Genomic DNA, 26,493 nt, shown 5'->3' with positions numbered 1-26,493 from the left:
GAAGGATAAAGGAAAGGGAAAAAGAAAAGAAATACACAAAATATAAAATAATGAATTAGTTAATTCAAGTGTTTGCATTAGGAGAGAGAGTGGAGTTGGCATCAGTGTTAATTTCAGTTTTTTAAAAAGAAGACCAGGTCTGGAGAAATACATCAACTTGATCTTGAAGGTTATAAATTGTGCGCTCATGTAGGGCTGTTTGCATCATTGCCACCAGCCATTCTTCCTGAAAGGGTGGAGAAGGAGACTTCCAATGACGCAAAATACAGATTTTAGCTGTAGCCAATGCAGTGTGTAGAAGACGTATTTGTGATTTAGAAAGTTTTGGAAAGTGTCGAAAATCATGTAGAAGGATTGTGGCAGGTGTAAATGGTAAGGATAATGGCATTGTGGAATGTAAAGTCTTGCCAACAAAGGACCAAAAGGACTATGTTGCTGGGCAATCGCAAATTATATGAACTATGTCACAACCAGAGGTGGAACATCTCCAGCAATTAGTGTGTGAAAGCAATCCAGCTTTATGTAACTTAGTTGGTGACCAGTGCCATTCATGAAGGATTTTAAATATACAAAATTTAAGCCTTGCTTCACGAACACCTTTATGTAATCCCTCCTGTATCTTGTCCCATTCAGAAGCCGTTTATGAAATAGATAAACGAGATTGCCATTTATTTTGGAGAGCATACGAGAGAGATTGTGAAAATAAAGGAGACATAAAGGTTTTATAAAGACCAGAGGTCACTCCTCTAAACTTTCCCCACAGATTTAGGTAAGATAGTATTGGGGACACCTGCAACTCCCAAGGGGGAGATCCCAAGTGTTTCCTCAGACATTGTTGAAGTTGAGAGTATCTAGAGGAGTGTTGTATAGGAAGATTAAATTCCTCACATAATTGAGAAAATGATTTAAAATTTCCATCATGAAGAAGTTGATCTGGGGAGTAAATACCAGCTGCTTGCCATAAAGGGCAGGATAAAGTGCGACCATTGATACGGATAGCTGAATTGTTCCAAAGAGGAGCCTTAACATGAATACGCGCATTTGAGCCTAGTATACGATGCCCCCTTTGCCAAGATTTGTGCATGACTGATAAGATCGGATTCTTGGAATCAGAAGAACTAGTGCCACTACCATATAAAAGAGAAAGATCTGAGTTCTTGGATAAAAGATGACGCTCAATGGAAACCCATTGTGGGACATCTTTAGTTCCTGACAAAAAATAAGAAAATTGGGAGATGTGTAGAGCAAGGGAATAGTGTTCAATGGATGGAAGACCCATACCTCCACATAACTGATGGGCTTTTAATTTTGTTATAGCAAGACGTGGTTTAGCTGAGCCCATATAAAAATCTTAATCTCAGAATCTATTAATCTAAGGGTAGTTAAAGGAATCTGGAGGGGAAGCATACCTAAAACATAGATGAAACGAGGAAGGGTGACCATTTTGATAGCTTGTACTCTACCCCAAAGAGATAAACCCAGAGCTTTCCACTTATCAAAATCCCTCTGCATTTGAGAAAGTAAAGGAGCTAAGTTATCTGCAACCATATCTTCCAAATCTTTGTTGACCAAAATTTCTAGATATTTAAGATGTGAGGACTGCCAGTGAAAAGGGAATCCATGAATCACTGCCCTTGTAGTGCCATTAGAAATGGGTAACGCTTCACTTTTGTCCCAATATATTTTATAACCCGAAAAGGAAGAGAAATCATTAATATTTTGAAGAAGGGATGGAAGAGATCGAGGAAGATTAGTAAGAGTAAGAAGAATATCATCTGCATAGGAGAAGGAGACGGTGGCAGTGTCCCCGACCCGCTTTGCGATTTAAACCTGGGCAGTAAGAGTCTGATAGCGCTTCTGTTTTTATGTGCATTGGTGTTTTATGTTGGAAAACTGTGTGATATTTTTACTGTGTACTTTTTAAAATCAAAATCCCCCTGCACCACACGCCATCACTGACTTGCCTTATCTGACGGAGCCGCCTCCCTGCTAATCTTTGTGGGGACCTCCAGGCACTTCCGGTCGGCCGGCACGAAGAGCGGTTAGCGCTCTAGTGCTCGACTTCCTCGGGGCTATTTAGGCTGCAGGAGACAGTGGCTCGCTGCGGGAAGGAGACGGTGGCAGTGTCCCCGACCCGCTTTGCGATTTAAACCTGGGCAGTAAGAGTCTGATAGCGCTTCTGTTTTTATGTGCATTGGTGTTTTATGTTGGAAAACTGTGTGATATTTTTACTGTGTACTTTTTAAAATCAAAATCCCCCTGCACCACACGCCATCACTGACTTGCCTTATCTGACGGAGCCGCCTCCCTGCTAATCTTTGTGGGGACCTCCAGGCACTTCCGGTCGGCCGGCACGAAGAGCGGTTAGCGCTCTAGTGCTCGACTTCCTCGGGGCTATTTAGGCTGCAGGAGACAGTGGCTCGCTGCGGGAAGGAGACGGTGGCAGTGTCCCCGACCCGCTTTGCGATTTAAACCTGGGCAGTAAGAGTCTGATAGCGCTTCTGTTTTTATGTGCATTGGTGTTTTATGTTGGAAAACTGTGTGATATTTTTACTGTGTACTTTTTAAAATCAAAATCCCCCTGCACCACACGCCATCACTGACTTGCCTTATCTGACGGAGCCGCCTCCCTGCTAATCTTTGTGGGGACCTCCAGGCACTTCCGGTCGGCCGGCACGAAGAGCGGTTAGCGCTCTAGTGCTCGACTTCCTCGGGGCTATTTAGGCTGCAGGAGACAGTGGCTCGCTGCGGGAAGGAGACGGTGGCAGTGTCCCCGACCCGCTTTGCGATTTAAACCTGGGCAGTAAGAGTCTGATAGCGCTTCTGTTTTTATGTGCATTGGTGTTTTATGTTGGAAAACTGTGTGATATTTTTACTGTGTACTTTTTAAAATCAAAATCCCCCTGCACCACACGCCATCACTGACTTGCCTTATCTGACGGAGCCGCCTCCCTGCTAATCTTTGTGGGGACCTCCAGGCACTTCCGGTCGGCCGGCACGAAGAGCGGTTAGCGCTCTAGTGCTCGACTTCCTCGGGGCTATTTAGCCCTCGTAGAACCACGAGCGCGCAGCGATCGCGCGCAGCCCCGCCGAAGACCCGCCAAAGAGCTGCCTGTCTGCGCCCGTCCGCGCTAAGGCAGCGCCAGGCGCTAGATATATTGCTCCCCCTCTTACATCTTCCACGGTAAGATGTGCTACTCTAAGATCGAGTTGCTGAGTCTTCAGCACCCCACTTGTTCTTGTGCAAGGAGGAACCCTGCCCATATTCTAAACCCCCTGCTACACCCCTCCAAACTTTGCTCCAACACTAAATCGAAACCTAAACCGCCCAAGGCACTCAGGCTAGGACACCTAAATGTTAGATCTATGCAAAAACACTATCTAGAAATCCATGATCTTTTAATAGATCACTCCCTTGATGCCCTGTTTATGACCGAGACGTGGCTCCAAGATGATATGGACTCGGTTTGCAATTTAGCTACTCCTATGGGCTATACCACTCACACGGTGAACAGGAGCTCAAGAGGGGGTGGGCTAGCACTTATAGTCAAATCCCACCTTGCCTGCCAACTAACTAAAGTGGACATTAAGGGTAGCGAAAGCGCACGCTTTTCTATTAAAGCCAACTCACAGTTCTGCGCTACTGGCCTCGTGATTTATAGACCCCCTGGCGCCGACGCACCCTTCATTAATGCTCTCCTACAATATCTGGGCACTAACATCACCAAAACGGCTAATTTTACGATCATAGGCGACCTCAACATACATCTAGACAGAGTCACCGAGCCTAAAGTTGCCACCTTTCTTGCAGATCTCGCTGCTTTTCAGCTCACTCAACTCGTAAGTGGTCCCACCCATAGAGCGGGTCACCTCCTTGATCCCATTTTTACTAATATTACGAGTGGATCCGCATACCCGCCTATTCCTATGACTTGGACGGACCACCATCTGGTTACACTGTCAATTCCCTGCAACTCTAGCCCTGTTCTGGTGCCCACTCCGTTAGTCCAAAAACGTCCTTGGAGAAAACTCCGCTTAGAAGATCTGCATAAACTCCTGGTGTTAAATCCCCCTCCCTTAAGTGAGGACCTTGACGTAAGGTATGACCAGTTTTGCCTCTGGATCACCCAGGCACTAGACACCCTGATCCCTGCCAGGTGGATCAAGGCCCGTACCCATACGGCTAGTCCCTGGTACAACTCTGAACTAACCATTTTGAAAAAGGAATGCAAAAAGGCGGAGAGGGGCTGGAGAAAAAACTACGATGCCAACCTCAAACAGAATTATGCCCTTCTCCAGAAAACCTATCACCGAAAGGTGTGCAGAACAAGAGCGGCATATTACGCCGATGAAATCAACAGTAGCTCCAACACCTCTAAATCTGTTTTTAAAATTCTGAAAGATCTTACGGCGAAAAAAATTGCAATCACTACCACTGTCTCCCCTGACCTTTGCAATAATATGGCTAATTTCTTCACCAATAAGATTAGGAAAATTTATGACACTTTCCCTAAATGTCCGCAGCTTTCGGTGACTCTGGATCCTACCAGACCTTCTCTTTCCTCTCTTCCTATTCTTGAGCAAGAGAGCTTTCAAAAAATTTGTAGGAAAATTAAATCTGGCTCCCCGGCGGATCCCTTAAAACCGGAGACTTTCTGTGAAGCCCATGAACTCATTACAGAACATATTCGAGGCACTATTAACTTGTCTCTCTCTACTGCCAGCATTCCTTCTAAATGGAAGCAGGCATGGGTTTCCCCCATCTTAAAAAAAACCACTTTAGATCCCATGCTTCCTGAAAATTTCAGGCCCATCTCCCTGCTTCCCTGGCCAGCCAAAATCATCGAGGCACACGTCAATAACATTCTGACCAATTTCCTCCTATCCAACAACATTCTGGATGACTCCCAACACGGATTTAGAGCTGGTCACAGCACTGAGACAGCCCTGCTCAGTGTTACAGAGGACCTCCGTACCATCCTCGACAGCGGCGGAACGGCAGCACTGGTCCTGCTGGACCTCAGTGCTGCCTTCGATACGGTGTCGCACGAGGTCCTTCTGACGAGACTGGAGGAAATTGGTATTACAGGGATAGCTTTAGGATGGTTCAGAGACTTTCTTTCCAACAGGTCTTTCAGAGTCTCCACCCCCCCTTACATCTCGAAGGAGCATAACATCGGACAGGGAGTGCCGCAGGGTTCTTCCCTGAGCCCTACCCTGTTCAATGTCTATGTCCGCCCCCTTGCAGAGGTGGCTAGAAGGAGCGGACTGGCATTGGTATCCTACGCTGACGATACCCAGCTGGTGGTGGCTCTCAATGACAACAGTGGTCTGGAGGCTTATCGCTTTAAACAGACACTCACTGACATCACCAACTGGATGACGGCGAATTTTCGCCAACTCAACGCGGGGAAAACAGAGATACTGCTCCTGGGGAAGAATACCGCGTCCTGGGGTGATAGCTGGTGGCCTGATGTCTTGGGCCAACCTCCTAAGCCTAAGGAATGCGTTAAAAATCTGGGAGTCTGGGTGGACTCGGCACTGAGGTTTACGCACCATACTAAAAAGGTGGCGGCCACCTGCTTCGGCATTCTACGTAACCTCAGACCTATTTTGACGTTCTTCGACTGCCACACCCGCCAGATAATTGTTCAGGCGACCATCCTTTCGAGACTGGATTATGCCAGTTCTCTTTTATTAGGGGCGAACCTTGCCGAAACCTCCAGACTACAGAGAGTCCAGAACGTGGCTGCCAGGGTGCTGGTAGGTCTTCCTCGCCAATCCTCGACGACCGGAGCCTTGAAAAAATTACACTGGCTCCCGGTGGGCAAAAGGATCCAGTTTAAGGCACTATGTTTAGCCTTTAAAATCCTTAAAACCGCCTCTCCCCCAATGCTGTGCCCCCTCCTGTCGGAGTACACTCCTAGGAGGTCGCTTCGATCAGAGGGACAACATCTTGCGATCATTCCTCGCATCAGACTGACCAGAGTAGGCGGCCGATCCTTTAGCTTCCTAGCTGCCAAGTTATGGAATAGTCTTCCGGAATCTATCCGTGGCATGCAGGACCTTTTGACCTTCAGAAAGGCTATCAAAACTCACCTTTTTCAATAATTGCTTCTCTCTCTTTGCGTTCCTTTCTCTCTGCATTTGGTTTTTTCGCAGCGCCGGGACGCCCCTTGGCTGGGTCAGCCGTGCGCTATATAAGTCTCTATAACATAACATAACATAACATATAAATAGATTTTAGAATGTCCAATTGGGAGAGGCACACCTATAATATCATCAGATTGACGGATAGCAGCAGCAAGTGGTTCCATAGCTAAAAGAAAAAGAAGGGGGGGACAACGGGCAACCCTGACTTGTTCCCCTCCGTATTGGAAATGCAGAGGTCAAAAAACCACGGCAATTAACCTGAGCTGAGGGATTGTCATATAATAAACGCACTTTATTGATGAATTGATCACCCAAACCAAATCTATGCATAATGGTAAAAAGGTATTCCCACTCAATGCGGTCAAATGCTTTTTCTGCATCAAGCGAAAGGGCCAAGGTATCTTCTGAAAGATGTTTAGCAGACCACAAGGTGTGGGCCAGGGTGTGGAGATGGTTCAGAGAAGAACGCCCTGATACAAAACCTACTTGAGTGAAATGTATTAAAGAAGGCAGGTATTTGCGGAGTCGAGAAGCCAAGATGCTAGCCAAGATTTTAATATCACAATTTAATAAAGAAATGGGATGATAGCTACCGCACAAAAGAGGGTCTTTGCCAGGTTTAGGTAGTACAGCTATAACTGCTTTATTAGAGAGAGGGCCCAATGATGATTCTTTAACAGCCTCAAGAAATGCAGCATCTAACGTATTAATCATACTATGACCTGCCCATCTATAAAATTCCGCAGGGAAGCCATCTTCCCCAGGAGCTTTATGATAAGGCAGAGCAGTAATGGCTTTAGAGATCTCATCTCTTGTGATTTCACCATCAAGCAGAGCTGTACCATCATCAGAAAGATGCGGAAGACTCACCTTCTCTAAAAAAAAGAGGACATCTTACCTAGGTCTGTTTGACTACCTGGAGTATATAAGGATTGATAAAAGGAGGCAAATTCATTAACTATCTCTTGGGGCCTTGTAAGTATGTCACCTTGAGTCGATCGCATAGCTGGAATAGCCATTGCTGCTTCCCTTTGACGTAATTGTGCAGCTAACAACCTCCCGGCCTTCTCCCCTTGCTCGTAATGTCTTCCTTTCATCCTTTGTAAAGCAAATTCAGCTTTGGATGTAAAGAGACTATTAAGAGACATACGTGCTTGCTCCAATAACTTGCGATTATGTAAGGTAGGATCCGACGTATATAAATGGGAATAGAGTTGAATATCTCGTTCTAATTCTGTCTGCTTTGCAATATTATTCTTATTGGCTAGTGCTGCATCGCGCATTAGTTGCCCTCTAATAGTGGCTTTAGCCGCCGCCCAAACAGTTCTGCTAGAGGTGACAGAACCCTGGTTAATAGAGAGATAGTCCTGTAGATAGGATTGTAACTGAAGTTTACCCTTGGGCATCCTGTGTCTTTGAATGCTCATACGCCATGGTTTACGCCCTGGCCGGGATAGACCTAAATCTAAAGATAAAAGGACAGGAGAATGATCAGACAAGGCTGCTTCTAGGATACGTGATTCCGTGACTAATTGAACCGCTTTGTGCGATATCATAAAATAGTCTAAGCGGGAAAATGTACCATGTGAGGATGAGAAGAACGTATATTCTTTGTCTTGTGGATGACTAAGACGCCAATGATCAACCAAACCGTTATCCGAAAATATGTCATTTAACACCGCTCTATCCGCTGCATTGGCCTTATCAAACGAACCAGTTTTATCTAAAATAGGATATTGTACCAAATTCCAATCCCACCAATGAGGTATTGCGAGGCATCAATTTCTGTGAGGAGGCGATTCAATTGAAGGAAAAAAGACTTTTTAGTGCCAATCGGAGCATAAATAGACCCAAGACAGATGTAAGAATTCCCGATACGTAATTTGGCAAATACATATCGACCATCAGGATCTGACCAAGTCTTGGAGATCGTGACTGGAAGTGATCTGCGGATAAGAATTGCAACTCCACATTTGCGGACAGGATTAGTATCTGTGGGGTCATTTTTGTGAATGTTGCTGTGAATGACCTTCCCCACCCAATCTCTGCAAAGTTTGTCAGATTCAATCTCATCGAGGTGCGTTTCTTGTAATAAAGCTATGTCTACATGTTTGGACTGTAAATAAGAAAGTACCTTCTTCCGTTTAATGTAATGAGTGAGACCATGGACATTCCAAGTAATGGTAGATAAAGGATGAATATTAGCCATGATGGGATACAATCAAAAGGGATTGGGAATCAATGTATTAGTCAAAAATGGGAAAAATAAGAGGTAGGAATACAATGGGAGGGAATAGGGCTGTATGGGAAGGGAGAGTTCTCTGGTTGATAAGAAATAGAAAAGTGTAAGAAAATAAGAGTTTTACAGGTTAAGAAAGTTTAGTATATGAAAAGAAAAAGAGAAGAAAAGAAAAAGACTTATGGAGGACAAACGTGATAAAGAAGCAAATAAAGAATATAATAAAGTATTGTATAGAACAATAGAGAAAGATATAAGAAAATGTAAAAGAAGGTTCTTATTGATATATATTAGAGGGATTAAAATGTTCTATGTAATCAGTATATTTCTAGCTGTTAAAATATAAAAGAGAATCAAAAAAATTGATATAGATTCGTTACCTACAACTTTTAACTTTTAACCACGGGTCTGGGCTCACTGGAGCACCACTACGAGTACAGACACTTTAAGGAGGGTGGACAAATAAAATGAATATCAGCCAGGACAATAAATTAGAAAAGCTGTAAAGAGAGTGAAAACTCCTGTGACCCAAATACATATAATAGTATGCGTTAGGAGGATAAGCACATTTCATTAAAAAACATAGATAAGCATTAAACGGGTCTAAAAGCAATACATGAATGAGAATGAATACCAGAAGTTAAAGTAAACTATTAAAATTATCATTCATAAATGCAATTCTCATAATATTTACATAATAAACGACATTTGATAACTTAAATTCATAAATAACTATAAGAAAAAACGTTGGTATTATTTAAGAAAGAATGTCAGCATTGTAAAGATGGATAAAGAGCCTGTTCTTAAAAAGTGAGATAGTAATACATTAAAAGCACATATCATAGCGTATAACATATGACCAAAGTGAAATAAAATGATAAATAATGTTTAGAATAAAATTCTTTTGATAAAGGGACTGAAATAAGATACATATTAAAATACATAGTAAGTATATCCATAAGGAAAAACACTCAGTAATATATTATAATCATCTATAATAAATATAAGTAGAACTTATTCATCTTTCTGGCTGAAGAGTAAGATGTAAGTAAACACAAGGAGTAAGCATTAACTGAACTTAAAGAGTCAGGTAAGTTGATAAAACGATATTAACTAAGACCGTAACTATGAGGATAATAAATAGGGACTCGACTCATTCTCCATCTGGAGCAGATTTTAAGGGAGATCTGGACTTATCTCTACGTTGATCTTGTGTGGTAGTAATTATAGACTGCAAGGCGGACGCTTGATTCTCGTGTGTACGAAAAGGTCGCTCTGTTTCTCTACCTCGAGGACGCACATCCCCAATGTTGCGACGCCTTTTATTTGTCGACTGTTGAGGTTGTGTAGAACTTTGACCAGACTGCTCATGAGAAATATGTTGTACATCCATATCCTGAACTGTTAAACTGTCTAGAAACTGCTGTAAGTCTTCAGGGTTGTAAAAGTCTTGTGATTCACCATTTTTAGTAAGGCGGAAGCGAGCTGGGTCAAACAGGCCTTACTTGATATCCAACTTCCGCAGTTGTGGTCACATAGCTAAGAATAGTTTCCTTCTTTCGTTGGTTTCTCTCGAGAAGTCAGCTGCCATATGTATTTGATGACCATCATAGATGTAAGATCTTTGCGTGCGAGCTGATATTAGTATCTGTCTGACTTGCTCATGTCTCAGAAAACAAGCAATTAGAGGCCGTGGTCGAGAATCCCGGTTTGGTCGTGGAGGACCAATACGATGAGCACGTTGGATTTCCAATGGTGGGTCAAAAGTAGTGCCAAGTAATTTGGGAAGAATTTTACATAGAAATAACCAAGCATTTTGGCCTTCAATTTTCTCCGGAAATCCAAAGAAGCGAACATTGTCTCTTCTATTGTGATCTTCCAAGTCAACAAGCTTACTGCGAAGAAGAAGAAAATCCTGGTCCCTGTTATGTACTGGGTCAAGCCTGTTTTCCACTACAGTTAATCGCCGATCCAGCCCATCAGTTTTTTTATGAAATTGCGCAATATCCGCTCTAATGGATTTGGTTTTTGTCGTGAGGGAGGAAATGTTATTATCCATTTCTGTCAGACGGCAACTAATAGTTGAAATTTCCTGCAAAATACGATTCATAATTGCTGCTGACTCAGCGGTTGAGTTGACCAAAGATGAAGTAGGTGGTGATGGGGGTGAACCTTTAGTAGGCATAGTGCGCAGTTGCTTATGTGTACAGGAGTAGACAATTTAGAATTTTTGTTGTAATTTTTGTGATTAGACATCTGTAAAATGTGTCCGCAGAGTGTTGAAAAAAACAGACCCAAATGAAGCAATTAACAATCAGATGCAAACAATTAGAGCACGTAGGGGTTAATATGAGGGTGAAAGAGTAAACTTATCACACTTAATACTGTAGGCTCACGTAAATAAATATTTTAGTCTCTTACCGATAATAATGACAAAAATAATCAGTCACAAATGACAATGTATGGCATCCTATGACATCAACTATTTAGTGTTTGTCACTGAAAAACAACATCAGCATAAGAAACAAGTAAGATACAAATTATAAGAAAAAAGAGCTCAATCTTCTACTGCATTGTGTATAAAATCATTAGACCTTCATAACATGCAATATAAAGCTGACAGTGTGTTCACATCATTGAGCGACAAAACGCATAATTACCATAGAAATTCCTCATAAATAATACTTCATAGGCAGAAAGATATTTCCACTGGACAGTGAGGTGGTATTAAGTGAAGATATTGCACATTACCAACATGAAAGGGCGCTTTGAAATGAAGAGTAACAGTCTATCTGAAAGCATGTTGGAAATGAATGTCACAGGAGAGAAAAAAGTATTAGTTGACCTGTGAACTCCATTCTTGAATTTTACTCTCTGTAGGTGTTGGCAGACGAAGGTTGGAGAATATAAAATATAGAAAAAACAGTGAAGAACTTTAACATTTCACACATTAATCGAAGCGCAAAAGGTTGTGTGTGAAGTTTCAATAGAACAGCTGAGTTCCGATACTTCAGAAGTATTTGGTGAAAGAATAATTGTTCCAGTCAGAGATAACCTTGAAAAGGGTCATGTCATTGCAGGAATTAATCACAGAGGCAGAAGGCAAAGATACTTCTTACCGGCTGAGAAATATTGAAGCACTGAAGGAAGAGAGCCTTTTCCACTTTGCCCGGTAACTCAGGAATGCAGCCAGAGGGGCTTTCCGGTTAAGCAAGAGCCGAGGCTTCTGAGGCCTAGGAGGTGCTTGCCGGAGCAGAAAGTATTTCAGTCAGAATTAACCCTAAAAAGGGTTGTTTGAATCTGAAATTCAGCCACAAGTAAAAGTGCTGCTGTAGGAAGGCACAGCTGTCACAGGAGTGATCCTAGCTGAGGTGTAAAGTGCGCCGTCTCCGTCAAGGGTCCTTCTCGCAGTGGAGCCTCACATTCAGGTGGCCATCTTCCTTCGTGGCCAGACCACGCCCCCAGTTCTTATCTTTTTAAAGGTTTCCTAAAAATCAATAAATAATACTTTTTAAGTTGATCGTTAAAATGGTTAATCTTACCACTTCTGTGGAATCAGTGCTATGGAAGAAGACTGTGATAGGGTAAATCGGTGGGACAAGATAGGGTAAAGGGAACAAGTGCAAATAGGGGATGAGAATCTAAAGAAGCACAAGTAAATATAAATCGGCCTTCTTTCTGATGCATTCAGTTTAAATCTGAATTGGTTGCTATTTGCTATTTTTCATGCCTCGGCCCCAGGGCTTTAAGCAGGCCGGGTTTGCCGGTGCTCAGCACCAACAGTTCTAAAAAGCAGGTGGTGAGACAAGTCCCTATCAGGCACTCCATTTTTGCCTTCACCCTCGGAGTGAAAAACAAATCTTCATTCTGCAGCAGTACCACCCTTCACTGCCTTTGATGTAACTTCAAAGAGACTCGTTATTGTTCTTTCATGGTCTCATAATTTCAGAACTGAAGCATTTTCAATATTCTGTACAACTAAGCCGTAGCTGTTGCTTATTTGTCTTATGCAACTAACAACCATTAATAAAGCCAATAGTCCTGGCTTGTTGTAGGTACAATGTTACTTGTTTTATTATATAGCAGGATGCAATGACAGAAGCAGCAAAATACCAGTCGTGCGGCACACTAAACTAAGCACAGATTTTTAGCTTATATGCTTCGGTTTCGAAGCTGTCAAAGTTCTTGTCGTTGTGCTATTTCTTGTTGGTTGATCTTGGCAAATAACACTACTTCTGTCTTGGTAGGGTTGAGCTTCAGGTAGGTTCTGGCAATCCATGTCTGGATGATAGGCAGGCTGTGTTTGAGGCATTGGATTTTTGAAACAGACAAGCCTTTCATGTAGGTTTGTGTATCTTCAACATATTGGTGAATCTTGATGTTGTTATCTGTGAGTAGAGCACCAAGCAGCTCCATGTAGAGGTTGACAATGACAGGGAACCCCAGGGGACTCCACAGGTATCAGGGATCTTTTGGGACCTGAATGTCCCTTTGTGAACAAACTGGTATCTTTTGGAAACGTAGCAGGAGACTCACTGAAGGACATTGCTGGTGAATCCCATTCAAGACTCAAGGGTGCATATGAGGGTGAGGTGGCTGACTATGCCATAGGCATCTGAGAAGTCAGGAGGCAGAGGTCATCTTCATCTGTGGTCAGGGGGCCATCGTATACAATGTGTAAGGTAGCAGTGTTCGTTCGGCAGCATGATCTGAAGCCAGACTGGTAGTCATGGAGTAGATGGTTCGAATTATTGTGATCTTTGAGTTAAAGACAGACAGTCTTTTCCATGATCTTGCCAAGGAGTTGTGAATGGCTGGTAGATGTTGAGGTCATCAGGGTCAAGTATATATTTTCTTTTAGACTGTAGGTATCTGATCTTTCTTGAGAGCTTCTTGGAAGATGCCTTGAGGGAGGAAGGAAGTGACAATGTTAACAGAGTATTGCCAAAGGCATCTTTGAAGGGTGAGAGTAAGAGATCATATTCATGAGAAGTGGCTTTTAAGGGAGTTGAGTATGTCGGCAAGATCTGCAAGAGATAGGGCTTTGAACGAGGATCATTATGGGGTGCTATAGGAAGGGGTGGCATAAGAGATTTAACAGGCTTGGTGTTGTCTATGTACGGTCGGATCTTCTTTATTTTTTCACTGAAGAAGAGGTTGATTGCATTGCACGATTCTTTGGAGTGAGGAATAGGTGGGTCAGTTGCTGCTGTGCTTGATTGTCTTGAAAAGAGCTGGGCTTCTGTTGTAGCTTCATTGATGGTGTAGTTATAGTCCTTTGCTTTGGCTAGTGTGAAGACCTGTCTGCATGTTTTACAGAGGGACTTCAGTATTATGGGGTCATCAGGAGTTTTCTTTTCTTCTTTTTTTCTTTCCAGTTTGTGGAGGAATTGTTTTTTGTTAACAAGGTCTTCAGAGCATCAGGGTGCTGAAGGCTCTGGCTTGCACATGCGTGTTTTAATTGATGCACATAGTTTCCCAATTGCATTATGGAAGTAAAAGCAAAATCTTTCACATAGTTTTTCCAAGAAAGTGGTTTAGAAGGATTCTGGTGTCAGACATGGAGTTGATAGGGTGAGGGATGAGTTCAAGCATTTCGTTGTCTACGGAGAAGTCTTTGAAGGATTTGAAGCTATGGTCTTCTCATTTGGGTTGTCCTCTGTTGGTAGGATGATGAATTGGGAGAAAGTGACGTGAAATGGGTGGCTTGGGTTGGATTATTGGTGATGTTGAGAAAACAGTGTTTAGGATGTGGCCTTTGGAGTGTGTCAGTTGCATGACTTGCCTTACCAAGTTCAGTGTGTCACTGAGGGTGAGGAGCGTGCCTCTTATTTTTTTAATCTTGTATTGTCTTGTATGTTGAAGTCACCCAAGAGTGTGGTGTGGGCATGTCCGATGAACGAAGTGGTGAGGAGATCTGAAGATTTGTAAATGAAGTCCTTGTTCTACCAGGGTGGCCTGTAGATGAGATTGAAGGTGGTAATCTCAGTAGCGGCATAGTGGGGAACGGCATGCCCACAGCATCATGGAGTTCAGTGTTACTTGCTTGCCTAGTGTGCAGGACTAGGAGAACTTATGGATGACAGTGGGGCCTCCTTCCTTCTTATGTTCGCCGTCCATGCGATGGATCCTGTAGTCTGTGGGATGAAGGATGTGTAGAATGCGTGAGATTGTTGGGGTGAAGTATGTTTCTGTAATGAGGAGGGAACCAAGCTAGTGGTAAGTGATGAGGTCTGCAATGCCAGGTGCATGGAGTAATGCAGAGTGAGCATTACTGAAAGTTGGAATGTGTGTATTCTTGTTTGTAGTTAATGTGATGTGTAAGAGGTTAGGTCAGTGTGTTTTGCAAATGCTATGTTAGTGGTTGGGTCATCTAAGTCTGAATGTGTGTGAGGCTGTATGGGGTGCTAGATGAGGTAAAATAATATATTTTAGCTTGTATGTTTCAGTGAACAGGGGTTCTGGCCTAAGGCCCACGTTTCTCTGTGCCTTTTACTGGTCACTCACGGGAGATGAGAGACCCTGAAGAGTTGATTCGAGTAGGGAAAGGGTAGGAGGTGTTGTCACTTCTTGTACAGATGGATGATGGGGAATGAAGTCCACTTGCCTGGCTTCTTCTCTTGAAGATGATTTTACCGACAAGCTATTGATTTCACTTCTAGTGCAGATAGATGGTGGGAAATACAGTAATGTCACTTCTCGTGTGGATGGATGATGGGAAATGAGGTCTTCTTGCCTGGCCTCTTCTTTTAAAGATGATTTTGGCACTTGATGTGCAGATCGATGCCTGGAAATTAAGTCCTCTTTCCTGACTTCTTCTGTTAAAGATGGTTTGGTCTGGAAACCATTAATAACACTTTCTGTGCAGATGGATGATGGGGAATGACGTCCACTTGCCTGACTTTTAAGGATGGTTCTACTGGGAAACCAGTGACTTCCTGTTCAGATGAATAAAGGGAAATGCAGCAATGTCACTTCTTATGTAGAAGGATAATTGGAAATTAAGTCCTCAGGCCTGGCTACTTCTAGATTGTTTGGGTGGAAAATCATTGGAGTCGATTCCTGGGGAGATGAATGATGGAAAATGGAGTCCACTTGCCAATCTTCTTTTTTTTAAAGCTGGATTTGGTGGGAAACCAGTGATTTCACTTCCTGAGCATATTGATGATGGGAAAGTAAGTCCTCTTGGCCGGCTTCTTCTTTTAAGATGGTTATGACAAGAAACACATGATGTCATTTGTAAATGGATTACAGGAATTAATGAGAGCAGCATATAAATATTTAAACATAATACGGTAATGAATACCAAACTTTCTACATAAATGTAAGTAAAAGAATCCAGTATACACAGTCAAGAGCTTTTTCACTGTCTAAAGTCAGGAGACCACTTTTCACAAAGAGAGCTACCCCTCTACATCAAAGGGAACAGGTTATATTAGTCTTATGTCATTTTTTACACTGTACTAATTGTTAAACAATATGATGAGTTTTTTTTGGGATGGGAGTAAAGGATTTCTGTTGTAACATTGCAATAAAATTTATTAGTGCTATATTGAGAAAGCTTGTTTTTAATTGCTATGAAATGTGTTACAAGTATTATTGACGCAAAAATGAATTGTATATTTGTGTTAAATAGTGATATACTAGTAATTTGTAGTACATAGCTCATTAGAGGTTTTAAGAAAATATTTTCTATTTTGATATTTAGCCATTTCTGGTTCAAGGTCAAAGGGGAGAATAATTTGTTGGATGGCTGATAACACTAAGAGACCACAAGGTACATAAAGAGGAAAATAATTTAAGAAGTTATGCTTATATAGGCAGTTTGGAAGAATATTTGGTTTTGCCAAAGGTTTCTTCGGGAAGAGAGTGATGATAGTGTTTCAGATGTTCTGTGTTGATTCTGTTTGATAGTATGCATTTAAAATGGTGTGGTATTGTTTTGTCAATGGAGAGGAATTATTCCATGACCAAAGGTAGACAGCGCTATGAAGGCAAGTAAATCTTTTATTTTAATGCCCAGTCTCAACATCTCCTCATTTCCTGGGGCCTGAATTTGGTAGAGGCAGATTGCAGCTGAGATAGGGTAGTCAAAATGTTACTTTAATCCATAAGGATGGTGCATTGTTCATAAATGAAGGATGCTAACCAAGTTTCATTTTCAGTTGACAGCCTGCAAATTCTGCAGTGTAAAACACAGATGACCACCCTAATGCTGCCCTCCGGACCTGGTGTCAGTCTTTGCCTGGATAAACTGCTGGTGCTGCTAGAACATATGCCTCAGCTTCAAAAACTAAGCCTACGGAACTGGAGCCTGGGGGATGCTGAGACTATAAAGCTAAGTATGTGAAAGGAACTACTTCACAAATATTTGGCATTTCTCTTGTCCTTCTGCATAGATGATGCTGTTGTATACTCTGATAGCTGTTCCGTCTTTCGAGGTGTAGGTTTGGGGCTCTTAGATGCTCCAGTAGGAGGAAAAGTGCTGAGCTTTAGCTCCTTTTGTTTTGTAGTCCAGTTTGCCATTAATAAGGACTCTTGGGTCTTTTCCAGACAGTCTTTTGTTTCCTCCAGAGACTAAACTCTGAGCCTTCTTGCAATTATATATTTTTGGTTACTGTGTTCTCCTTCGCCTCTAGCTTGGGTGTCACTCTGTCATTAAATGCAGGTATATGATTTTGATGTTAGATGGATTAGTTGGCTGGCTTTACTATTTGCCTACTCATATAACAGGTTAGTCTTAAACCAGATGTTTGTAGCTGTTTATGAGTGGCATATATTGGTGGCAAGTGCTGTTTTTGGCAATGTGAGAAACAATCAGATGGACTCTTTGTGCTCTGTTGAATGTATGTGTTGAAGGATGTCCACCAGCTTGTAATGTCCAGGCAGTTGCCCATGGCCTCTGGGATTTGACTGATGTCCGAGGACATGAACAGTGGGATAAATCGAATATGACTTTTATGTCACCTGCATACATGTAACAAGCATTGGCATAGCCAATAGGTCTCGCCATTAGGACCTTATAAGTAATTAGTTATGCAGCACAATATCCTTGGTGCAACAACATCAACTGTTGTATAGTTAAACACTTATAAGGTCCCAAAGGCGAGACCTATTGACTATGCCAATGCTTGTTGTATACTTTAGTGTGTCACAGTAGCACACAGATCTTACATACGCATAGCTCCCTGTAAGTCATACCTGAGTACTGCACTGCATGAACTACATCTGAGTTGTGCAGAGGTCACCTCTTCACTACAGACTTTGAGAAAAGGCAGTTTCAGGTAAGGTAATAGGAAAAGAAACGATATTAGGTGCCGAGTCGGATGCACAAAAGAGCCATTACACTCAGGTCTGTGCTGTCTGTGGGGATGGTCACAGCTTCAATAATGAGGCCGTGGATGAGCATCTCTTACAGGAAAGTCACTCATGCAGCGGCTCCCCAGAAGGCTCAAAGTTGTTCACAGTCCCATTCACACCACTTGTTGAGGTATAGGGAACAGAGATGCATCAGTGGTCCAGAAGGAACACAGACTTTACTCTTGTTACTGCTGCTTGTCTGGGGAGGTAATGGGAAACAATTGGAGGGGCAGTTGTGGAGGCAAAGAAACCCTTGTGCTTTTGTAAGCACCACTTTTCAGGAGAAACATCCATGCAGTGGTGGTCACAGAGGCTGGTTGGTCTTTACTCTCATCCCAGCCACTGATCTGCTTATCTCTGGAAAACTGATGAAGCAGGGATTGTAGAGGCACAGATGGCTTCATACTCTCTTCAGTGCAGCTGATCATAATAAACCGATTCGCTGACAGTGCTAGAGATTCCATGGGATTTAGCCAACAAGGAGACTATCATCCTCAGGATATAGAATTTTCTTAAATGCCATTAATTGAGCTAATTTGTTTCACTTCTTCATTTACAAAGGCTATCCAACATTCTGTTTCTCAAGGCTTGCTGGCTGGAGATGGTTGCCCTGATTTTGGCACCTTTTGATCTGTCTTTCAAACTTGGAAGTACCAGAGGTGTTGGTGGTTGAAGCTGCAGACAGCTTACCCTTAACCAGCCTACTGGTTGCATCTGGACTTGCTGTGGTGCAATGGTCCCCATAGGTGCCTTGCCACTGGAAAATCTTGATATCCGCTAGTAAATTGCCTACAAGAGCCACCTTTGCTTTCAAGACACTTTTGAGACAGATAGTAAGAACGTGCCCACTATTTCGTATAATTCACAACTTAAGAGCAGCACAACCATTTGGGCCCATAACTGGTCCCTAGACACCAATAAATTTGACAGTGTCCTTAACTGGACACGTGTTTAACTCTACATCACTGGGCACACTGCAGAGTTTTTCCAAGGATGAGGGTCTTGTTGTTTGGGTGGTGAATTATGGGGTATAATCATTTGTTTGTACTTTGAGAACTGGACAGAGACTATTTTCCCTTTGATGTATTGAGCTGGTACCCAAGGATGCTCAAAGTGAAGTTAAATTTCCAGTAACCTTGGCTGTATCTGTAAAATTCTCTTCCACTAAAAAATATCGAGACCTGAATGTTTACAAATACCTGCAAGACCCCCTAAGAAATCCCCCTAAAAACTTCAGCGATTGAGCCAATGTAATAGAAAAGTTAATATCTGTTACTAAGGAGACTTTTGGAGTCTTAGCAAACCCCTGAAAGGCGCAACACCTTCAAGCTTTTGAGTGTATATATTAATTTCAATTATTCTCTTTACTTAACAGATAATTCAAGTATGTTTATTTCCTGACGCTTAGCACTTGAAGTTATTGAATGTTAACTTTGGTGTCACACTGAATTTGAGTTTCTAACTTCCTCCACCTCTAGAGTAAGCCTTGACTGTTGTGGTTCAGATGCAACTTGTTTGTCACTTTTGTTAGAACGCTTGCTCTGCTCCCATTGCTAAGAATAACAAAACACATGAAATAGAGCATGGGTGAGTTACACTCAGGCAGGAAAACGTATATTTGGGATAATTTTAATGGGCTGGAAACCTCCCTTGTTCACAGGTGGTTTCAAGAGAATGGGTTAGGGTACACGTAGACTGAAATAATCTGGGATAGACATTTGCAGCCTAGCACAAACGTAAAGCACAATTCTGTGCACATGACTCACCTAAAGTGCAGCAGACCCTACGACTCAACAGTCTGTTTTTAAACTAAACATTACAAAACGCACAACTGTTAACCTTTATACTTGTCCAAGACAGGAGAAAAGAACCCCAGTAACTTACGGATATTGAATAGACCTTGTCCAGGGAAGTGCTGGAAGGCAGTCCCCAGCAGGACAAAGTAAAAAGGCCTGTGTTCCTTACTAGAAGCACAGCTGTCAGTGACAATTACAGGGTTGAGGAGTCTGCAGCTTGGAATAAAGATTAATTTAACTTCCCATGATCACCCTCAGGCTACCAAAATTAGAGTCATCTCTTCTGCTCTTAGAAATAAAACCAGCTGCCTGTCGTGAAGGCCAGGCCTCATAGGCACCAGGTGGGACAGCACGACCTGGAAGAAGCAGCCTGCCATGACGGCTAATCCCTGCAGGCACCACAGTGTGCTAGAGATAACTAGACATCTCCTGCACAGATGCAGGACACAGATTTGCACTGCCATGTGCAGGCGCCCAGGAAACAGGAGAGCTGGTGGAAATGCGGGCGACAAGAGTGCATCTGGGCCACAGGATACGCTCTGCATCCAGCAAACAAGACCGTCAGTCACCAAAGCAGCTGAGACAGCAAGCTTAAGAGGAGCGAGAGCCCGCTCATCACCAGTTGTTAAATTGGTGGCGTTACCACGTATCTAGTTGGCTCCACAGCAGGAGAAAAGTAACGACACAGACACAGGGGTAAGTGGCACTTGAATTAAAAAACAAGGCAGGCTCCCTGGGCCCTTTTATTAACTATGCGGTGACGTCACCTCTACAACCATTATTACCGACAGTGGTGGGGTCCATTAGTCAAAACCCCCTCAGCAGTAGGGGTGGGCGGTAGACTCTGTTTGAGTTTTGGTAATCCACGCTCCGCTTGGATCGTGAAGTTTGGTAAAGCTTCGCTCTTCTGGCAGAGCGGAGTTTACCGGTGCACTCACTGCGCTCTCCACTAGTATTCTTCCTCAGACATCTCCCACTGTCCGTAGTATCACAGTCTGACCTTTGACCTTTTCCCCCTACTCTCCCAGCAGCTCTTTCTCTTAACTCCATCAGCCTCTGGGCCCTGGGATGTGCTTCAGTAAAGCAGCCCAGTGATCATCACAGCACCTCGACCCCTTCATCTGTAAATCACCTGTTTGACCGCTGCATTGTTGATGGTGACTCACCCTCACCAGTGAGGTTTCGCTGCACACGGGAATTACATATGGTCATGGTCTGCGTGGCCGCCTCACGTGCGGCAGCTGTTTTTCATTTGGTACAGAAGGAGGCCTGGAGCGGAGACAGGTTTGAGGGCCCCAAAATGCCAGACGGAGAACTGAATCCCTCAACATCCCACTGCCGAAGCGTGAGTTAAGGAAGTTAGTTCAAGGGGGGGCTTCACCAAGTAGGAGGACTGTGGTGGACAAGGGGGTGAGCCGCCGTCTGTTCCAACATAGCTCATGGAGCGCAGAGTTTATTGGATAGTGCAATTTTCTATGCATTTCCTAAGTAGTGTATCTAGGGCCCAGCCTGTACCTCTGATATGGCCGCATCGAGTCAACCTGGGGAAGGGCGCCCACTTCATAGTCCTCGGCCATCCGACTTAGGTAGCTCATGGAGCGCAGAGTTTATTGGACAGTGCGTCTTTGTGTTTCTTAAGTAGTATCTTAAATTACCTATTTAGGTTTTTAAAGACTGTTATATTTTATTAACAATGTACCTTAGCAACTTGTTTCTTTTTTTTAAGACTGTGTGAACTGTTAACTGTAATGCTTATAATGTGATCAAAATGAAAATAAAGTAAAAAAAAAAAAAGACTTATATTCTCCTTGGTATGAGCTGCAGGTGTGGTCATGTTTTGCATCAGGCACTGAGATTTACCAACCGTCTCCTGCCCTTGTGTTGGACTACAGTTGGTTGTTTCGCTTCTCAGGTACTTTCAAGCTATGGGTTGCTAAGCGAGGGTTCCCCTCTTCCTTCTACGGATATTGTTTGTTTGTAGAAGAGGGTAGTTCAGGTAATATCTAGGCCGGGTGACCGAGCAATACAGTACTCCTCCTGACACACAACTCCCCAGAATTCCACAGTTTTCCTGTGACTCTGGGAAAATACGCGGAGTGAAACTATGCAAGTTCCAAGCCTATTTGACAATCGCAGCCCCTGAGACTGTCAACCTGACCTTAGCACCTCATTAAGATAACCTCTCCTAGCTCTAGGATTTCTATTCAAGCCCTCCAAGTCACCGAAGCCCCATAGCACGCCTCCCACCAGCTTGCTCCCCTTTCCACTGAGAACCTATCAGTGTATACTGTATGCATAGTACATGCAGACAGATTCAAACCTCGCTCCGCTCCGTTTCCAAGCTACCCCATGTTATGAAAAACGTCAGCATGACTAACCGAGTCAGGACGTGAGTGATTGTGACCTCACATTGGGTCGTTGTCGAGGTACTCCTCTAATGAGAACGTGTCGTCATCCCTGCTCGTTCCCTGTACGTTGAAGGTTGTTAAGAGTCAAAGGAAAGCAATAGCGAATGGATAATATGTTGTATACAGGGGGGTTGATTTGTTCTTGACAAATGGAAGGCCTAGAAGTGTCCAGAAATCCCATATCAGGTAGGAACTGGAAGCAACGGACCTGTCAGTGATGTCAGTGTTATGACACCAGAGGTGACGGTATGCTAAGCTATCAAGTTGTCCATTGTAAGGGGTGCGTAGCGGTATCCATTCTGGTACTCGTGGCTTAGGTTTGTCATTAGAGATATGAATCTACATGTACCAGATTCCTCAGGGCAAAACGGAATTGGATGAAAACACAACTTTAGCTCTTGAGTATAATATATTCGATGCAAGAGAGCAACGAGCGGTGGCTGCGCACGCCGTGGCGGATTCCTCAGCAGTGCCGCTGGGCCCATCAGCACATCTGGGAAAGCGAAAGCACTATGCCATGCATGCGTAGGGACAAAAAAATTCATTTTTTTGTCCCTATGCGTGCATGTTTAGCTTTGCGGATGGCGAGAGCAGCCATCTTTGTCCATTTGGACACGCGTGCAATCAGCTTTGGCTGAATCGATTCCAAAAGGTCATCTCCATGGCGAGTGCAGCGCATGCGCTGCTTTCGCCAGGCGAGACCTAAAAATGGACCCCTGCCTGGTGAAGTAATTGAGCCCAGTGTTGCATTACACATTAAAAGGAAAGAAGAAAATGATTGATCCTAGTGAGGCATCAAACCTCAACTCCAGTGCTTCTGTGGAGAAGACGGGAGAGCCACCACTTGCGCTATGCAGACTGTGGCCCACATTTCTTATGCTGACAGACATTTCACCGCCTACACTGCAGTGCTTAATTAAGCAGTGCTGCAGTTGTAGGTGATGGGGAGGCAGCGAGGGCAGTCCAATTTGTGCAATCAGTAATTGTCTGAAATAGGGCATGTATCATCTGATACTTATGTTTTTTTGAGTACAACAGACATAAGACCAGATGTACGACCCTCACATTTTGTGACTCGCAAATTGCGTCACTTTGCGACTCGCAAAATACAATTCACAAGAGTGTCTCACACACTGTTAGCGATTCCTAAGGGGGTCGCAAATAGCCTGCCTCATTAATATTCATGAGGCAGGTGCTATTTGCGACCCCATTAGGAAAGGCCAGCACTCACAGGGATGGTGGCCTGCTGGGGTCAGCAGACCACCATGTCTGTGACTGCTTTTTTAATAAAGCATTTTTTTTTTATGCAGCCCGTTTTCCTTAAAGAAAATCAGATGCATTTAAAAAATAAAAATGAAACATTTCTGTTTCGTTTTTGAAGAGCAGGCAGTGGTCCCACTGTCTGCTCTTAAAAAATATTTTTGCACACACTCACAAAGGAGAAGGAGTCCCCTTTCCGTTTGCGAGTGGTTTAGCACCTACTTGAAGTAGGTGGTAAACTGCGAGTGTTTTGTATCCGCAAAACATTTTTACATTGCATTGTGACTCGCTGTTAGGAAGGGACACCCCTTCCTAACAGCAAGAGTCGCAAACGCTATTTTGCGAGTCACAAACTCGCAGAATAGCATTTGTACATCCCAGGACCATTTTTGCAGAAAATGGGCCGATTTCCGGTTTGCGCCCGCAAAAAATGGTCGTACATCTGACCCCGGTAGACTAGGAAGTAAATCAAATAGGCATTCTGGCGTTCATGCTGCACCATGGAACTTACATTGTAAAGCATGTAATTCAAATGACACCCCCTAACCACAGTGGTGAGAGACTAATGTAGTGGTTCAGTCTAATGTATTCTATATGTTATTTGTTAATGCCTCTATGATCCCACTTTTTATAAGTGTATCATTTTACACAGATACTAGTTGTTCTTTTGTTGGTTGTGTTTCACATTGGTAGCATCAGTAAATCGTTCAATACTACAACAGGAGGCTGTCCATGGGTGTTGCAGGGATTCTGCGCACACACAGAACTATGCATAGGGTTATGGGACCTTAGTGCATTGGGACTGAGTCATCCTACCACCTTAGTACCCATGAGCCCAGGACCGACTAGCTATAGTGTCTCACTTGCTCTCCTACTCACTCCCAGAGAAACAAGTGATTAGACACCACAGAACCCAAACTCCAGACTCTCCCAGGAATCGCGGTTGCAAGACACACCCTTTCGCTCACACTCTTGTACTTGTCCACAATAAGATCTGACAGAGACACGAACAAGCTTAAAATATTTATTTTCACTAACATGCTTTAATATGCAGTATAAGTGCCACAATAAGCAAGAAAATGCATAACACAAATATGATCAGCATTGCAATTAGTCCATAAATCATGAAAGGAGCTGTCATTAGGAAAAGACAGTATAATCTAACCTCCCTCCGCTTGTATAGAAGCAGAGTGATTATATATTAGAAGATCTCTGGGTGTTATTTGCAGACCCCGTATCTCAGTCTATAGATGATAGATCTACATCATAGGTGCTCTCTTGCTTTTCTCCCTGGAAAGGTCCCTCTCCAAGTGTCTGCTACCTATTTGTGTATTCCAATAAGACCAAAGTACGTTTTCCCAAACAACAGCTGCATCGGTATGTTTTGTCTAGGTGTGGCATGGGAAGGTCCCATTGTCCCTTGGAATTTACAAGACAATATATTTTGTCCCTGCAACCTAAAAAGAAGAAAATAGAAATTATATAGTACATTACCTTTTGAAATTTTCTCTGCTCCTTCTTCATCTACAAATATTTGAAACTGGTGAGCCCAATACTGCGTTACGTGACAGTACCAGATTTTTAAAATGCCAAAGTCCTTAATCAGCCTGTGTCCACTGATGAATAATTTCAAGAGGAGCGTCAGGTCTAGCTAAAACAATCATATTGTCTTTGACTGTGATCTTTTCTTCTTGGCAAACTGCCTGGGTCGATTTCCCAAAGTTCTCATCCATACTTTAACTGGCAATCAGAAATGTTTCAAATCATTTCCATAAGATGTACAGTACTTGGCCTCACATACCTGACATCACTGATGACAGACATAATTGATGAAATCAATAATAAAGTCTCCCAAAATAAGGTAGGCCTTCCGCAATGACCACAGTGCATGAGGAATGGAGTCATGGTTGCAGCTGGTTATATGGACTTGCACTGGTAGTTGAACCCCCACAAATCTATTATTTGTAGGTAGTCATGCACCCTTTTCAGATTGTTTCTCATGCGGAAATGGATTTATATTTACTCTTGAAGAGGGCAAGAGCAAAGCATTTTTCCATAGTGGAAATGGGGAGACAACACACCGTTATTTAATGAGGAAGTATAGGAAGGTTTTTCCAAAAGGACAAATTAATTCACTGTGTAGAAAGAAAAAAAGCATAAGCTCATTGAGTCATGCTTTCTCATGGAACCAGGTTGAATGTTGCCATGCATGCTTTTTATGAATGTCATTACATATAGAAATCTTCAATATACGTACATTTTCAGTAGTACTCTTCTAAATCCTTTCTGCATCCCACAAATGCCCGAAGTTTTGTTGGAATCTAAGAGTCTGTCTGCAGTAGTACATTTATGAAAAATGTGCAAGAAAAGAGGTACAAAATCATCAAAGATGGCATAATCCAATTAACTGAATCATATCAAAGTTTCCTTTGGATACATTTTTATGAACCCATACCATACAATACAGAGCTAAAAAATTGATGAACGATACATACCACAGTTTGCAAAAGAAAAACAATTGATTTAAAGTGCATCTCCCAGAAAGGAAGAAAGAGAGGATTTTCTATTATAAGAAACCATAACCCAAGCTACAAACAGAAAGTTTTAGAGAACTAATTTGAATGCTGGCGAACTCAACTTCCAACTCGACTACCCCAACGACCCCAACTTCATCGTACTGCTGGAGAACCTCAGCAACATCAGCCTCCCCCAACTGGTCACGGAACCCACGCACAAAGCTGGACACATATGTTAAGATGTGCTGCACACATAGAGGTACCAGTAATAATCTTCTTTATTCAAGATGGATTAAACACCTCATCCTTATTCCTCCAACTCCAGCTCTTTCCAACAACCTCTTTATTTGAAACAATACATTGCTTTCTTGGAACCCTTCACAGGCGGTTTTCCACAAGGCATAGAACACCCAAGCCTGTGAGAGTGCCTTACAAAAACATAGACGGAAGTAGGGAAAGATGCCACACATCTCCCTCTCAATAATAACAGCACAATAATGCCATCAACTCAAAATTATATTACTATGTGCAATATAACTAAAACTCTGTACAATAGACACACTGTCAAAACGTATAAACTTGGACATGGGGAAAAGTAATGCAAATTTCTTACACACCTAGATTGTAATCATATTTAGGCTTAAACCATGGTACTTCTTCTCCCATCTCCTTTGAAACATTCACCATTCATGTTGCCACCCCCTTTTACAACAGAGCGACCATAAAACACGTTTGTTACCTCCAACCTTGCCATCACTACA

General features: G+C 42.8%; 1 protein-coding gene across 2 annotated transcripts in view; it reads left to right on the top strand.

Moving 5' to 3' along the window:
- NLRC4 (NLR family CARD domain containing 4) overlaps nucleotides 1-26,493 on the top strand; it is a 222,480-nt gene that overhangs the window by 167,158 nt on the left and 28,829 nt on the right. For both annotated transcript variants that reach the window (XM_085611423.1, XM_085611424.1), the window contains one exon: nucleotides 16,558-16,734. In XM_085611423.1, the coding sequence (XP_085467549.1) occupies nucleotides 16,558-16,734 (177 nt within the window). The remainder of the gene's footprint in view (nucleotides 1-16,557; nucleotides 16,735-26,493) is intronic.

This window comes from Triturus cristatus, chromosome 6 (genome assembly GCF_964204655.1).
Source record: "Triturus cristatus chromosome 6, aTriCri1.1, whole genome shotgun sequence".
Lineage (NCBI taxonomy): Eukaryota > Metazoa > Chordata > Amphibia > Caudata > Salamandridae > Triturus > Triturus cristatus.
This window is presented reverse-complemented; position numbering and strand designations above follow the sequence as displayed.